General features: G+C 48.1%; 1 protein-coding gene and 1 pseudogene across 1 annotated transcript; both read right to left on the reverse strand.

Moving 5' to 3' along the window:
• Window positions 1-8,625: 8,625 nt before the first annotated feature.
• On the reverse strand, window positions 8,626-8,764 carry LOC119304590 (annotated as a pseudogene).
• Window positions 8,765-9,459: 695 nt separating this feature from the next.
• On the reverse strand, window positions 9,460-12,367 carry LOC119302729 (ankyrin repeat-containing protein At2g01680-like). Its single transcript, XM_037579775.1, has 3 exons — window positions 12,112-12,367; window positions 11,105-11,590; window positions 9,460-11,009 (listed from the first exon to the last, which is right to left on the reverse strand). The coding sequence occupies exons 1-3, from the start codon at window positions 12,302-12,304 to the stop codon at window positions 9,736-9,738; spliced, it is 1,953 nt and encodes a 650-aa protein (XP_037435672.1). The 5' UTR covers window positions 12,305-12,367; the 3' UTR covers window positions 9,460-9,735.
• Window positions 12,368-13,108: the final 741 nt, after the last annotated feature.

A 13,108-nucleotide genomic window follows, 5' to 3' on the forward strand; every position in this document is an offset into this window, starting at 1 on the left:
CGTGCGCTGATTGTCCCTACTAACAGCACCAGATGCATTAATTCTAAAGACACCTTGACAACGCCGACCCTCAAACAGCCTACATACACCCGGACAGCGCGGTCCAGACATGATTTGCCATCCAACATGGTCCTATAGCGGTCTGCTCGGCGGTCCGAACGCACCTTTTCTCGCAAATCGGAGACAAAGTGGGGGGTGCGAGTGTCTAGACCGCTGCCACATCCGCTTCTGACTACCTTGACCCATTCAAAAATGCCACCCGCACTTTCCATCAAACGCACGCGCCAATTGCCACGCTACAGTCATGTCAGCCCAGAGCATGCAGCGGCTCGATAAAAAGGTGCTACCACCTGCGATCACGAAGGCGCGTGGCCGCATCCTCCACTACCTTGGAGGAGGAGGTTACGACGGTGCCTCGGGCTCGAGGGTCTTCTTATCCAAGGAGGAGCGCACAGCAAGACAGCATGCACGGTACGACCGACGCAATGCTGGTCATCGCTCCGTGTTCGCCAAGAACGGCGTGGCACCGGAATGGGTCCAGAACGACCCGAACCTCACCGCTTCGTGGGCGCTCGATCGCTCTGTCACCACCACGGAGACGGCCGCTCGCCAAGATCAGCGAGGACTGGTCTCTTAGCGACTGTCCTCCAACGTCGGATGGGGCAAAGCTACCGCTAGGGCTCCGCCGGCGCCGGCGATAGTGGCACAGGCGGCCATCCGCACCGCGCAACAGAAGGCGGAGCGGCTCCTCCGCGAGCAGCAGGCATCCACCACACAAGGCTGTCGCGGCCCTCCTACGTCCTTCCGCTGCTGGAGGGACAACATTGATGACAACGACGACACGGGTCCCTCCAGCGGCAACGGCGACGGCAGTGCGGCAAGATAGAGCGACCACGCGTACAAGGTGGTTGTCCGATATAGGGATTGGTTTTTTTATGGTTTTTAGTTAAACTGTCGAAACATCATCCGTTTATGTAAATTATATCCTAACTTTAACAAAATCCGCAGTGTTTGCATGAATTTCATCCGGTTTAGTTGAACCGTGTTTGAAATGTACAGTGGTAGTGTTGGATGACAGCCTCCCACATTCGTGTTCACGGATTGACCCCCCTGTTCGTGAACGGATGCCGGATAGAATTTACGCGTCAGTGTTGGAGATGTCCTGACCCCTGAGCAGCAAACAACAAACATCCTTTTGCTTTTGGGGAGTTGATCAAGATCAGCCAGGAAACTATTAACAAACAAATGAGTTGAAAATGGAGGCTGAAAAATATTTTCGTGGATCGCCTTACTCCCAAAGAGTCAAAACAACTAATACTATGATGTATTATAGACAAAAAGACAAAAACTAGCCCAAGGACAACAAAAGTCAAGCCCACCTTGGTTTATGTATTTATCTTTTTTGTATCCATCACATTAAATATGTATATTGATTAAACTTCATACATAAATACTACACATATATGTATGCACATACAAAAAAAATCAAAAAAAAATTGAGCCATAAAGAACTTTTCTTTACCGTCTTCCTTGAATCGTATCCAGCGAAACGACTTTCTGCTAGTAGAGCCGCATACGAGCGTGAGCATCTTAACAACATCTCTGGAGGCCATTCTACAACTGTTACCTCTCATGAGAAAGCCTGCATACAATTTGCATCAATCGATACGAGGTGGGTGTAATCCTCCTTTTTAAAAGCAAACAACAGGCTTTAAGGAACTTTATGAGAGACTAAGATGTGTCGGATATTAATAAGAGAAAAGTATGTTTTTGGTCCTTTAAGTTTCTCAAAAATATAGATTTGGTAACTTAAGATTTTTTTGGTAGACATTTGGTCCTTCAAGTCTTAAAACCATATAAGTTTCATCCAAACCAGATTTTGAACGGGTTTGACCATGTTGACCGGTTTTTACCGATGAACAGTAAATTAAAAAAAATCAGCATATTTTCAATTTGTTTGACCAGTGACCATGTTGACCAGGTTTGACTGATGAACCTGGTCAACATGGTCAAAACATGCTTAACGTGCTTAAAATCTGGCTTTTGACCAAACTTATCTGATTTTGATACTTGAAGAATTAAATGTCTATCAAAAAATTTGAAGGAACCAAGTCTATACTTTTGAAGAACTTGAGGGACCATAAACCTATTTTTCTCTATTATTAATAAAGTGATTGTAAAAAACAGAGATCGATTGGTTGATGCGTGGTGCCCTGTTGGGTACACCTTGACGTATATTTATATTACAGAGATGCAGCGATTGTTTACAGATTGAGGCGGTGCCGTACAGGTCCGTATACACCATGGAATCCAAGTCCTAGTCCAAGTCCTAGTCGTCTGCACATACCTATTCTAACACAACCCCTCAATCATAACTTATCTAAGTTAAGATTGCGTTTGAATACTTCTAATTGTCTAGTAGCAAGTGCTTTCGTGAAGCCATCCGCTACCTGATCACCGGAGGGAATGAATCTAATCTCAAGAAGCTTGTCTGCAACTCTCTCTCTAACAAAGTGATAATCAACCTCAATGTGTTTAGTCCGAGCATGAAATATTGGATTAGCTGAGAGATATGTTGCTCCAAGATTATCACACCATAGACATGCGGCCCTAGGTTGATTGACTCCGAGCTCCTTGAGAAGTGTTTGGATCCAAATGATTTCGGCTGTCGCATTGGCTAGGGATTTGTACTCTGCTTCTGTGCTTGACCTCGAGACTGTTGCCTGCTTTCGAGCACTCCAAGAAATAAGATTGTCACCAAAATATACAGCAAAACCTCCTGTGGGTCGACGATCATCAGGATTACCAGCCCAGTCTGCATCTGAGAAGGCGCTCACAAGAGTAGACTTCGACTTGTAATGTTTAGTCCTACTCCAACCGTACCTTTGATGTATCATAGAATTCGCTTAACTGCAGTCCAGTGTGTACTAGTGGGTGAATGAAGAAACTGGCAAACCTTGTTCACAGCAAAAGCAATATCCGGTCTTGTCAAGGTCAAGTACTGCAATGCTCCCACTATACTTCTGTATCTAGTTCCATCCTCATCACCTAGCTGATCACCATCTTCGGCTGACAACTTTTCTGAAACTGAGAGTGGTGTATCCAACGGTTTGCAATGTTGCATTGCAACTCGTTTGAGGATATCATTCGCATATTTCTCTTGTGTCAACAATATTCCGTTATTTTTCCTTTTCACCTCAATGCCAAGAAAATAATGGAGATTTCCCAAATCTTTGAGAGCAAAGTCACATCGAAGATCTTTGAGCAAGGCTTCCACTGCAGAATCGGGTGAACTCACAACTATGATGTCATCCACATAGATAAGAAGATACATTGAAACTCCTTTTTTGTATGCATCCTCCTTTATGTTCACGGATCTTTGTATACATCGAAGATATCGGATGACAGCCTCCCACATTCGTGTTCATGGATTGACCCCCTTGTTCGTGAACGGATGCTGGATAGAATTTACGCGTCAGCGTTGGAGATGTCCTGACCCCCGAGCAGCAAACAACAAACATCCTTTTGCTTTTGGGGAGTTGATCAAGATCAACCAGGAAACTATTAACAAACAAATGAGTTGAAAATGGAGGCTGAAAAATATTTTCGTGGATCGCCTTACGCCCAAAGAGTCACAACAACTAATACTATGATGTATTATAGACAAAAAGACAAAAACTAGCCCAAGAACAACAAAAGTCAAGCCCACCTTGGTTCATGTATTTATCTTTTTTGTATGCATCACATTAAATATGTATATTGATTAAACTTCATACATAAATACTACACATATATGTATGCACATACAAAAAAATCAAAAAAAAGAGCCATAAAGAACTTTTCTTTACCGTCTTCCTTGAATCGTATCCAGCGAAACGACTTTCTGCTAGTAGAGCCGCATACGAGCGTGAGCATCTTAACAACATCTCTGAAGGCCATTCTACAACTGTTACCTCTCATGAGAAAGCCTGCATACATTGTGCATCAATCGATACGAGGTGGGTGTAATCCTCCTTTTTAAAAGCGAACAACAGGCTTTAAGGAACTTTATGAGAGAGTAAGATGTGCCGGATATTAATAAGAGAAAAGTATGTTCTTGGTCCTTTAAGTTTCTCAAAAATATAGATTTTGGTCCCTTAAGATTTTTTTGGTAGACATTTGGTCCTTCAAGTCTTAAAACCGTATAAGTTTCATCCAAACCAGATTTTGATCGGGTTTGACCATGTTGACCGGATTTTACCGATGAACAGTAAATTAAAAAAATCAGTATATTTTCAAGTTGTTTGACCGGTGACCATGTTGACCAGGTTTGACCGATGAACCTGGTCAACATGGTCAAAACATGCTTAACGTGCTTAAAATCTGGCTTTTGACCAAACTTATGTGATTTTGATACTTGAAGAATTAAATGTCTACCAAAAAATTTGAAGGAACCAAGGCTATACTTTTGAAGAACTTGAGGGACCATAAACCTATTTTTCTCTATTATTAATAAAGTGATTGTAAAAAACAGAGATCGATTGGTTGATGTGTGGTGCCCTGTTGGGTACACCTTGACGTATATTTATATTACAGAGATGCAGCGATTGTTTACAGATTGAGGCGGTGCCGTATAGGTCCGTATACACCATGGAATCCAAGTCCTAGTCCAAGTCCTAGTCGTCTGCACATACCTATTCTAACACACCCCCTCAATCATAGCTCATCTAAGTTAAGATTGCGTTTGAATACTTCTAATTGTCTAGTAGCAAGTGCTTTCGTGAAGCCATCCGCTACCTGATCACCGGAGGGAATGAATCTAATCTCAAGAAGCTTGTCTGCAACTCTCTCTCTAACAAAGTGATAATCAACCTCAATGTATTTAGTCCGAGCATGAAATATTGGATTAGCTGAGAGATATGTTGCTCCAAGATTATCACACCATAGACATGCGTCCCTAGGTTGATTGACTCCGAGCTCCTTGAGAAGTGTTTGGATCCAAATGATTTCGGCTGTCGCATTGGCTAGGGATTTGTACTCTGCTTCTGTGCTTGACCTCGAGACTGTTGCCTGCTTTCGAGCACTCCAAGAAACAAGATTGTCACCAAAATATACAGCAAAACCTCCTGTGGGTCGACGATCGTCAGGATTACCAGCCCAGTCTGCATCTGAGAAGGCGCTCACAAGAGTAGACTTCGACTTTGTAATGTTTAGTCCTACTCCAACCGTACCTTTGATGTATCGTAGAATTCGCTTAACTGCAGTCCAGTGTGTATTAGTGGGTGAATGAAGAAACTGGCAAACCTTGTTCACAGCAAAAGCAATATCCGGTCTTGTCAAGGTCAAGTACTGCAATGCTCCCACTATACTTATGTATCTAGTTCCATCCTCATCACCTAGCTAATCACCATCTTCGGCTGACAACTTTTCTGAAACTGAGAGTGGTGTATCCAACGGTTTGCAATGTTGCATTGCAACTCGTTTGAGGATATCATTCGCATATTTCTCTTGTGTCAACAATATTCCGTTATTTTTCCTTTTCACCTCAATGCCAAGAAAATAATGGAGATTTCCCAAATCTTTGAGAGCAAAGTCACATCGAAGATCTTTGAGCAAGGCTTCCACTGCAGAATCGGATGAACTCACAACTATGATGTCATCCACATAGATAAGAAGATACATTGAAACTCCACCTCGCTTGAAGAAGAACAATGATGTGTCCGCCCGTGAAGAGGAAAATCCCAAAGCCAATAGTTTCGAGCTGAGTCTAGCAAACCACGCCCGAGTAGCTTGTTTGAGACCATATAGAGCTTTATCCAATTTACACACATATTGCCTCTTGGTTGGATCTTCATATCCTGGAGGTTGCCTCATGTACACATTCTCTTCTAGAACACCATGAAGAAACGCGTTCTTCACATCTAGCTGACGAAGACACCAATTGTTGGACACAGCCAAAGCAAGAACTAACCAAATTGTTGCCGCTTTGACAACCGGACTAAAAGTATCTTCATAATCTATCCCATATCGCTGTTTGAATCCCTTGGCAACAAGACGTGCTTTGTATCTATCAATCTCTCCGTTGGATTTTCTTTTTATTTTGTAGACCAACTTGCAGTCTATGATATTTGTACCCTTCTGAGCTGGCACAAGATGCCATGTATTATTATTTTCTATCAACGCAGAATATTCCTCGTCCATAGCTTCTTTCCAGTTTTTATCACGAAGAGCTTGGGTCAGATTATTTGGCTCACCTGTCGTACACAATTTGCACCATCGAACTCGTCCATCTGTGATGATCTTGGGTCTGAAAATATTATTGCGTGAGCGGGTCAAAGCACGATCCGGAACAGAAGATTGCTGCACTGTTTGCTGAACAGGAGAAGATCCAGGCTGCTGCACTATTTGTTGAACAGGGGAAGCCACAGAAGATCCATCGCTGTTGTCACCTGAGGACGGTTCGTTGGCTGATGATCCCGAAAAGGAAGCAGTTGAGGGCGTCTGTTGGCCTTGTGCGGGAGATGCACTCGTTCCATGCATAGAAGACCGAGGCACATGCGTCTCTGATTGGGCACGAGCCGCATGCTTCCCACGGGTGGGCGTGCTCGCTTCAGCGCCTGAAGAAGAGGACCCGCGTGCACCACATGGCGGCTGGGAACTGGAGATCGGCCCGCGGAAGGAGCGGGTCCCGACGCCGTAGAACCTGCAGATGGGCGCGGCCCGCTGCAGTCCGCCTCGTGCCCTGCGCCATCGGCTGCACACATAAAATCAGAGCCACCAGAGGTGCTTTGCACCAAATTTTGCCTCTGATGTTCATGTTCCTGAGTACTGTCAACACAAGCATCAGGTTCATTAGTAGGATTAGTTACATGATCATGTAAATCATCGCCCCCTTGATCAATACTCGTAGAATTCTCAAGGTTTGGAGGCAAAAGTAGAATTTCGGCTCTAAGACGTGCTCCGGCATTGGGATGAAGTTGCGAGAAAGGGAACACAGACTCGTCAAAAATAACATCACGCGAGATATATATACGACCGGAGAAAATGTCAAGACATTTGTATCCCTTGTGTTTGTTACTGTAGCCTAGGAATGCACACTGAATAGAACGAAAAGCTAATTTGCGAGTGTTATATGGTCGAAGATTAGGCCAACATGCACAACCAAAAACACGAAGAGATGAATACTCAGGTTTTTCATTGAAGAGTCGTTCAAGCGGGGAAATCATATTGATGACACGACTAGGAACACGATTAATAAGATAGACAGCAGAAAGAAACGCTTCATCCCAGAATTTAAGAGGCATGGAAGCATGAGCAAGCAATGCAAGCCCAACTTCAACAATATGACGATGCTTTCTCTCAGCAGAACCGTTTTGTTGGTGTGCATGTGGACACGAAACATGATGAGTGATGCCAATACGTTGGAAAAAGTAGTTGAGTTTGTGATACTCACCACCCCAATCCGTTTGCATGGCTATGATTTTGGTGTTAAAAATGCGCTCAACTAATCGTTGAAAATCATGAAAGCATTGGAATACATCAGATTTATTTCGCAAGAGATATATCCAAGTAAATTTACTATAATCATCAATAAAGCTTACATTGTATTTATTTCGACCAACAGACTCGGGTGCTTGACCCCAAACATCGGAGAAAACAAGCTCTAAAGGAGCACTAGATATACTCAAAGACCTAGGATACGGAAGTTGGTGACTTTTAGCCTTTTGGCATGAATCACACACAGACTCACTATTGGACTCATTGGAACATGGCAAATTAAAATTCCTAAGGATTTGTTTGACTATTGGAGAGGCTGGATGACCAAGGCGATCATGCCACCTTGTCAATGACGGTCTTGAAGCACCAAAGACTTGACTGACTTGACTATTGGAGAAGGGAGACGACTTGACTGGGTAAAGACCCTGCTCACATCGGCCGCTTAGAAGGATTGCCTTCGTTGCTGGGTCCTTTACAAAAAAAAAGAATGAGGGTGAATTTCCACAATGGTATTATTATGAGAAGCAAAATGACTTGCCGAAACTAGGCTTTTAGTGGCTTGGGGAACATGAAGTACATCGTTAAGATGAAATTTTCGAGTATGATCAAAAGAATTGATGACTGCATGACCGATGTGACTAATAGCCATACCTGCACCATTAGCTGCATGAACTTGTTCAGGACCATTGTAGCGCTCGCGTGTCGTTAGCCTGTCGAGCTCCCCTGTAATATGATCGGTTGCTCCGGTGTCAAAGTACCAATTTGAGTCAGCTCCATACGAAGTAGTGGCTGCTCCATCATTTCTCTCTTCGGTGACATACTCTGGGTCAAACCTATGCCAACACTTATGAGCTGGATGCCCAACCTTGCCACAGATCTGACAGGTAGGATTTTCACCACGGGGAAAATTTGCTCCACCTCCTGATCGTCCTCCGCCACGATTATTGTTGGGGTAGCTATTGTTGCCATAGTTATGGCTGCTGTTACTGTAGTTGTTGTAGCCGCCGCGGTTGTTGTTGCCGTAGCCACCGCGGTTCCCGCCACCATTGCTTCTGCCGCCTCGATTTCCCTTGCCGCGTCCTCCTCGTGCAGCTAGGTTCACGGAAGAGTTGTACTGTTGTGACCCAGAATTCTGAGACTCCAGGCGCGCTTCAAAGGCAAGAAACTGAGCATAAATTTCGCTCAGGGAATAGGCGTCGGTTCTTGCGGCAATGGAGGAGACAAAAGGATTGCATTCTACGTCTAATCCTGCAAGAATTTGAGAGATGAGATCGTCGTCTTCGATCTTCTTCCCTGCTGCTGTGAGTTCATCGGCAATGCCTCGCATCTTTGTGAAGTATGCTGTGGCAGTCATCTCGTTCTTTAGAGTGCCAGCGAACTGGGTCCGGAGTTGGATAATCCGTGACCGAGAGACAGAGGAGTACATCTCCTCAAGAGCTGTCCAGACCTGAGCGGAAGTCCTCATAGAGACGACTTGAGTGAGTACTTCACGGGAGAGAGAGGTCAGCAGCGATCCAAGAACTTGCTGGTCTTGGGCTACCCAGCGAGCGTACTCGGGGTTTGGCACCGTCTCCGTGCCTGATTTGTGAGCCTTCTGGACATCAATGGTCTTGGCCGGGGCTTCAATTGTGCCGTCGAGGTATCCATCAAGCTGTGCTCCTCGAATCGGGGGTAGAACCGTCGCCTTCCATAGAAGGAAGTTGTCGCGGCCGAGCTTCTCACGGGCGGTGTCGCCAAACGTCGCCATGGGCTGGCTGATCGAGGAAGAAGCACCGGAGGAACCGCCGAAGGGAACGATAGACATCTACTCCCTCCGTTCCAAATTACTTGTCTTAGATTTGTCTAGATACGGAGGTATCTAGCATTAAAATGAGTGTAGATACATTTGTATCTAGACAAATCCAAGACAAGTAATTTGAAACGGAGGGAGTAGATGTGATTTAGAAGAGAAGGCTTTGAAACCATGTAAAAAACAGAGATGGATTGGTCGATGCGTGGTGCCCAGTTGGGTACACCTTGACATATATTTATATTACAGAGATGCAGCGATTGTTTACAGATTGAGGCGGTGCCGTACAGGTCCGTATACACCATGGAACCCAAGTCCTAGTCCAAGTCCTAGTCGTCTGCACATACCTATTCTAACAGTGATATCTATTTACAACTGACTACTATACATGTTATGCTACCTATAAGATCAAATATAGATAACATGACAAGAACAAATAGCAAGCAGCTGGCTACACTAGTGAGCATGCTCTAACGAACGTCGGAGCCGCCACGCAGGGTGGAGACAATGATGAAGCCGGCAAACAGTATAACGTAATGCGCAGCCCTGAATAGAAGCAGGTTGAAGACGAAAGCACCCACGACTGGATACTGCTGGCTGATACGCCTGCGGACGACACCACCTTGGCGTCCTCTGAAGCCACATTGCCACAGGAACTTGCACATTATGAGGTGCGACACCGGAGGGCTGACGAAGGCGGAGAGCACGATGAAGAGCACGACGAGGACGAGATTCACGACGAAGACCCTGATGTCGTAGACCCCCGTGGTGCTCGTCACGGCTGCTATGGCCGCGTAGAACGCCAGGAGCATGCTGATCAGGGACGCCCATATGCAATGCAGCGCCGCCGCGAAGCTTTTCCACGACCGGGCGGAGCGCGAGGCCTTGCCGTAGACGAGCAGGACCACCGCGAGGATGGAGGTCACCAGGGCGACGCCGTCCAGGATGAGGAAGCATTTGAAGATGGTCTTCCTCCGGAGGACCGCCATCCCATTTGTGTTCCCCTCCTGCTCGTACGACCCGGGGAGGTTGTTGGCGGCGGTGAAGGCCACGCCGGCGACGAGGACGGCGACCACCGCGAGGCTGTCGGACGTCTTCTCGATTGCCTTTGTTATGTTGCGGCTGTCCCATCGCTGCACGTGGTCCCGCCTCTGCGGGCGGAACTGCGCTCCGAATGCCGTCAGTGTCACCACCAGGCTCACCATGGAGTAGAAATCGGTTGATCTCGCGGCGAGGTCCAGCGGCGTGTGGCCGTCGTTGTTCGTCACGTCGGCTCGCACCTGGCCCGTCCACAGCAGGGCCTCCGCGATGGCCGGCTCGCGCGCGGCCACCGCCAGGTGGAGAGGCGTGTTGCCGTCCCCGTCCTGCGTGTTCAGGAGGCCGCCGCCGCCCAGCATCGGCTTCTTGATGGCGAGCCGCACGACCTCCGAGTGGCCTCCCCTGGCCGCGGCGTGCAGGAAGGTTCCGCCGCTGTCGTCCTGGAGCTCGGCAGCGTCCGGGCAGGCGTCCATCAGCGCCATGGCGACGTGGGCGTGGCCCATCCCGGCCGCGACGTGCAGAGCAGAGAGGCCGCCAGAGTCCCGCACGCGCACCGCGCACGGCGGCGTCGCGCTCAGGATGGCACCTACGACGGAGCGGTCGCCGTCGGACGAGGCGAAGTGGAGCGGGGTGCTGCCCGTGTCGTCCGCTTGGCTAGCCAGGGATGGGCCGCATGGCTTCCACTCCAGCAGCAGGCTAACCATTTCTAACAAAGTTCAGATATGTCAGCCGAGTTTCAACAAATGCATCCAATTTCGGAGTCCACGGATCATGCATGACGGAGCTCGCTAGCTAGCTGACCTGAGCCCTGGAAGACGGCGGCATGCAGCGCATTCTGCGAGCTCGGGCCGGCGGCCGACGCGTCCCTGCACCTGGTCGTTATCGCTCTGACGGCGCGCACCGACCTGCTCATCACCGCCAGGTACAGCGGCGAAACGCCCGCGTGGTTGACCTCAGAGGCCAGCCCAGACGCCGCCGAGACCATGGCCTCAACCGCCACGCCATGGCCGAGCCTCGCTGCCAGATGAAGGGCCGTGTCCCCAGCCGCATTCTTGCACCACAGCGCGCTCTCGTCTCCGTAGTCCAGCGCGAGCTGGACGAGAGCAGACACGGCCTTGCAATGCCCCGCCCTCGCCGCGCATTGCAGAGGCGTGTCGAGAGCAGAGTTCTGGGCAGAGAGCAAACTCTTCCCCCCGAAGCCGACGAGATGATGGATCAGCTCGTCGCGCCCGTGCTCCGCGGCTAAGTGAAGAACATTGTTCCTCTTTGCGCTCACCAGGTGTATGCCTGAAACAATTCGCCGTTTTGAATGAAATTCCACATGGAATTCTGAAATCTCAGTTAAATCACTAGGCACCAAGATATCCGGATATCGGCCAAAATGTATCGATGACGCATTTTTTATTTTTATTTGCAAATTATCGGCCACACATGAATTCAGACAAACTTAGACAGAACTTGAACTTTAGTCAATTTTTCTCAAACTCTGGTAGAAACCCGGGGAAAATAGAATCTAGAAATCGTAGCAATTTGGTCGAACCGAAAGGAAAAAAAAAAACAAGATTTGCGATTTGCGGTGGTGTTCAAATGTGAACCTAACGAGTGCGTGTGCCTGAGTTTTGCCTGCAGTTGACTTTGAGCGGCGAACAGAATTGGTTCGATTCAGAATTTCTAGTACTACCAAACCTGGGTGTGATTCAGAATTGGTTTGACTTTGATCGGCGAACAGAAAAAGTATACTCTAAATATGTGAACGCACGAATGATCGGAGATAGCCCAGCAGCTAGTACAAGTTTGGTGAACATTACCAGCAGCCCGATCATCCGCAGCAGAGCCGCCGTGGTGCAGCTGGCGAAGCAGCGCCATGGCCTCCTCCTTCTTCCCCCCGCACACGGCGAGGTACAGCTCGGAGCTCATCGCGCCACCGTCGCCCGGCTGCGTCGCCGCTGCGCCATGAGTCGCACCGAGCTGGATGGTGTGCTGCCGGAGCCGGAGGTCCATGGACTGCTCCGATCGGATCAGAGGCGTCGCCTGAAGTAGCGAGGCTATGGCGTGCCCTGCGACCCGGATAATATATATAGCGAATGGCCGTCAAAATGGAGCAACGGGTCCGTCCGTGGTTGAGAGAGCGCCACGCCACGGATGCATATGTAGCGAGTCGTCGGCGCGTCGCCCAAGCAAGCAACCTGCCTTCGTCCCTTTTTTCAACGTCCGGCCTGCTGCCTCTACTGTACTGTACGCACGTTCCTGCAGCATTCCAGGGAAGCCAAGCGCGAGTTTGTGACGGCGGCTGTGGACTGTGGTGTGGTGTGCACACGACCTGGCAGTGGCAGCTCCTCTCTGCGCGTCAAGACAATTCCTTAAAGGCTGCCATCAATTTTGTTTTCCTATTTGATGTACTAAGTACTATTCAAAACTTTTTCTTTCTTATCTGACATTAAGCCTGGATTTTGCTTCTGTTCTGACACTTCCATCCATTTTAACTACTAAAGGCATCTCCAACTCTGATCCTCAAACCGCCTGCATCCGTTCGAACCGAGTTTCCGGACTCATTCTGCTAACCAACATGGTATCATATCTGTCTGTGGAGAGATCCGGACGTCCTTTTCCCAGCAAATTAGAAGCAAACTAGGGGGCTTTGCGGGAGTACGGACCGCCTCCACGTAGGACTCCGACACCCCCTGCCCACTCAAATCCTCTCTTACGATCCCATTCACTTCCACTCCGCCCCTACAACCCTTGGTTTGCATCTGACACCGCTGCTTTACTCTACGGCTGCCGCCCAGGCATTGTCGGACGGTCGCG

The sequence above is a fragment of the Triticum dicoccoides genome, chromosome 5A (genome assembly GCF_002162155.2).
Source record: "Triticum dicoccoides isolate Atlit2015 ecotype Zavitan chromosome 5A, WEW_v2.0, whole genome shotgun sequence".
Lineage (NCBI taxonomy): Eukaryota > Viridiplantae > Streptophyta > Magnoliopsida > Poales > Poaceae > Triticum > Triticum dicoccoides.